This window comes from Myotis davidii, unplaced genomic scaffold, assembly GCF_000327345.1.
Source record: "Myotis davidii unplaced genomic scaffold, ASM32734v1 scaffold874, whole genome shotgun sequence".
Classification (NCBI taxonomy): Eukaryota; Metazoa; Chordata; class Mammalia; order Chiroptera; family Vespertilionidae; genus Myotis; species Myotis davidii.
In genome coordinates, this window is record NW_006285611.1 from 210880 (window position 1) to 214402 (window position 3523).

The following is a 3523-nucleotide window of genomic DNA, read 5'->3' on the forward strand; positions in this document are numbered from 1 at the left end:
GCACTTACAGAGCTGGCCGATCAGGGGGTTGGGGCACTGCCCCCTGTCACGCACAAAGCAGGGCCCATCAAGGTGGTCAGGGTTCCGTACCTTGTCATGCACAGAGCAAGGCCAATCAGGAGGTTGTGATGCCACCTTCAGTCACGCTTAGGGTAGGGTCAATTGGGGGGTTGGGGTGGCGCCCCCTGTCACCCACAGAGCAGGGCCGGTCAGGGGGTTGGGGAGCTCTCCCCTATCAGGTACAGAGCAAGGCTGATCAGGGGGGTGGGGCACCTTCCCCTGTCAGGAACAGAGCAAGGCGGATAGGGAGGTTGTGGCCCCGCCCCCTGTCACACACAGAGCTGAGAGCAATCAGGGAGTTTGGGCACTGCCCCCTGTCACGCTGCTCCAGGGCCCAGGAGGCCTCATTGCTCCACTGATCCCGGTGCTGGGAGGTCTCGCTCCTCCGCTCATCCTGGTGCTGGGAAGCATATTACCCTTTTACTATATAGGATAGAGGCCTGGTGCATGGGTGGGGCTGGCCGGTTTGCCCTGAAGGGTGTCCTGGATCAGGGTGGGGGTCCCCACTGGGGTGCCTGGCCAGCCTGGGTAAGGGGATGATGGCTGCTTGTTTCCTCCATCACTGAAGCAAGCAAGCCTCATGTTAGTTTCAAGCTGCCTGGCTGCCAGCCGCCATCTTGGCTGGCAGTTAATTTGCATATTGCCCTGATTAGCCAATGGGAAGGGTAGCGGTCGTATGCTAATTACCATGTTTCTCTTTTATTAGATAGGATTATCATGGCAGGACACAGTATTGTTAACAAAAAAGAAAACCACCCTAAATATTTTATTTCTTACAGATACAAAAATTATTTTTAAATATTTAAGTACTATAGCAGCATTGATGTGCAAAATATTACACATGAATATCATTTTAATTTGTTAAGAAGAATCTGGAGTATTGTGCTTTCAAAATGGCACATCCATCCACTAATTCTACCCACTTTATTCAGACTGAAGACTGTTGGCAGGGGCACATGAAAGTACAGTCTGGTGTCTAGCAACTTTTGCTTAAATTATAGCAGTTATTGGAATCATGCTGTGTCTCTTAAAAACAAAACACAAAAATTGAAAAGGATTAAATGCAATAGAATTGCTATTTTCAAAGTAGTTGTCACTGAACAGACCTGCCTCACATTTTTTTTAAAAAGTCATGAAATATCACAAAACCTCACAACTTCTAGCAAGACCGTTTTATGATTTCACTCTAGAAGATTAAATTAAATATTTTTCTGCCCCAATTTACTCTCCATCTAAGCAAATTGGTATTTCCCAAAATTCATCTACTGCGTTTTAAATAAGAAGAAATCTGTTTATTCTAGCTAAGTATTAGAACAATTTCAGTTATTATACTTCTGCACTTTGGCTCAAATAAACTTTTGATTAGTTAATTTACAAAAGTTTGTTATCTTCTCTACTTACATCAACAGGAATGGGTCAATCTACTTTTCTCTGAATTTGAGTCTTTCTCTATTTTTTTCTTTTCAATGCACAGTCTTTAGCTTTTGTAAAAGGTCTTTAGCTATGTCCTGAGCCATTACCTGCTGACAAACAAATACTTATGAAACATAGAAGACAAGATTAACTCAATTTTATTTTATTCAGTTACACATATTCTGCTCATCACTTTGCTTGTGGCTTCTTTAACATCCTTGTTCCTCAAACTGTAGATCATGGGGTTCAACATAGGGATCACTGTGGTGTAAAACACAGCCACCTTTTCCCCTCCTCCACGGACTCACTCCTCTGTGGGACGTCTGAGATACATGAAAATCCCCTGTTCCACGGACTCCTCTGTGGGACGTCTGAGATACATGAAAATAAGAGTCCCATAAAATATGATGACCACTGTCAAGTGGGACCCACAGGTGGAGAAGGCCTTCTTCCTCCCTTCTGCTGAGTGAATCCGTAGGATGGCAATGAGAATGAACAGATAGGAAATGATAACCACAGTCAGGGAATAGGTGAAGTTAATGCCTGCAAGAATGATCATGGTATATTCTTTGACAAAGGTCCCAGCACAAGCCATTTTGATAAGAGGCGGGTCTGCACAGTAGAAGTGGTTGATCTCAATTTTTCCACAGAAGTACAAGCCATAAGTCCATAATGTTGCTGCCAGACTAGTCAGAAAACCATATATGTAAGGAAAAGAGATCAGTCGAATACAGACAACCCTTGACATTCTGCTGCCATAGAGCAGATGTTTCCCAATTGCCATGTACCTATCAAAGGCCATCACAGCAAGGATAAAAATGTCTACATGGACAAGGGCAATGAAGAGGAAACACTGTACCAGACAGCCAGTGTAAGAAATAGTTTTTGTCTCTGATAACAGGTTTTCCAACATTTTAGGGGTGACATTGGAAGAAAACCACACGTCAACGAATGACAGATGACTGAGAAAAAAGTACATGGGGCTATTGAGCTGTGGACTGACCTTGATTAACATGATCATGCCAATATTGCCCACTAAGGTGATAATATAGACCACAAGAAAAATGATGAAGAAAAGAACTTGCCATTCCCGATGACTAGTTAGTCCCAAAAGAATAAACTCTTTCACATCGGTGAAATTGAGCATTTTCTCACTTCTAGGTCAATGTGAGTTACAAATCTCTGTGACAACAAAAAGGAAATAAATTTAAAAATCAGGTATTGATTATTTATTCATTTATACTTTTATTCATGTCAGTTTCATTATTTTCTTTATTACATAGCTATGACTGCCTTTTGTCATTATTTTCAGTAAATCTTTTATGAACAGTTGCTATGCAACAGGATCTCTGCAGGTCACGAAGAATAATAAGTTCTCAGGCTCATTAACATAACAATTATATAAAATATTATGATTGAAACATGCTAGTACTAAATATTGTGGTTAGCCAAATTTCCAAGACTATCTTTTAGACATCCTTCATTTCTAATCCTGGCTCAATTGGTAGTTTCACATTTTTAAGATATTTATGAAGAGTTATACTTCTCTTTTAACCACAAGTCAAAATAAATTTTTATGTCATCTTTTCTTATTTTAAGTATATTCTCCAGGATTAGACATAAAAGCCATTTAATCAAAGAACTCATTCCTAAATGTCAGATAAAAATATATTTTGGATCTAACCTCATACTTGTACTTAACTTAAACTGGAGTGGGACAAACTAACCACAGTCATCATCAAAACCGAGTGCAAAGGGTGAACCACTTATACGCATTCATCCATATTCATACATTTTACACATTCCCTGCATATGGACTCTTTGGCATATCTAACATGTAATTATAATCTACTAGAGACCCGGTACACAAAAATTTGTGCACTCAAGGGGGAGGGGGTGTCCCTCAGCCTGGCCTGTGCCCTCTAGCAGTCTGGGACCCCTCGGGAGATAACGACTTGCTGGCTTAGGCCTGCTCCCGGGTGGCAGAGGGCAGGCCCAATCCCTAGGTGCAGCCCCTGGTCGGGCTCAGAGCAAGGCTGATTGGGGATTT

General features: G+C 41.8%; 1 protein-coding gene across 1 annotated transcript; it reads right to left on the reverse strand.

Annotated features, from left to right (window-relative positions):
- Window positions 1-1636: 1636 nt before the first annotated feature.
- Window positions 1637-2636, reverse strand: LOC102767829 (olfactory receptor 5M3). The gene is made up of 2 exons (XM_015559194.1): window positions 1795-2636; window positions 1637-1764 (listed from the first exon to the last, which is right to left on the reverse strand). Exons 1-2 carry the CDS (start codon window positions 2618-2620, stop codon window positions 1637-1639), a joined length of 954 nt encoding a protein of 317 aa, XP_015414680.1. The 5' UTR covers window positions 2621-2636.
- Window positions 2637-3523: the final 887 nt, after the last annotated feature.

Excerpts from the sequence above, each read along its gene's own strand:
- LOC102767829 (XM_015559194.1), bottom strand. The coding sequence starts at position 2,620 with ATGCTCAATTTCACCGATGTGAAAGAGTTTATTCTTTTGGGACTAACT. Across the intron at positions 1,765-1,794 it reads GATTTTCATGTATCTCAGAC|GGGAAAAGGTGGCTGTGTTT; the intron begins GTCCCACAGAGG and ends TCCGTGGAGGAG.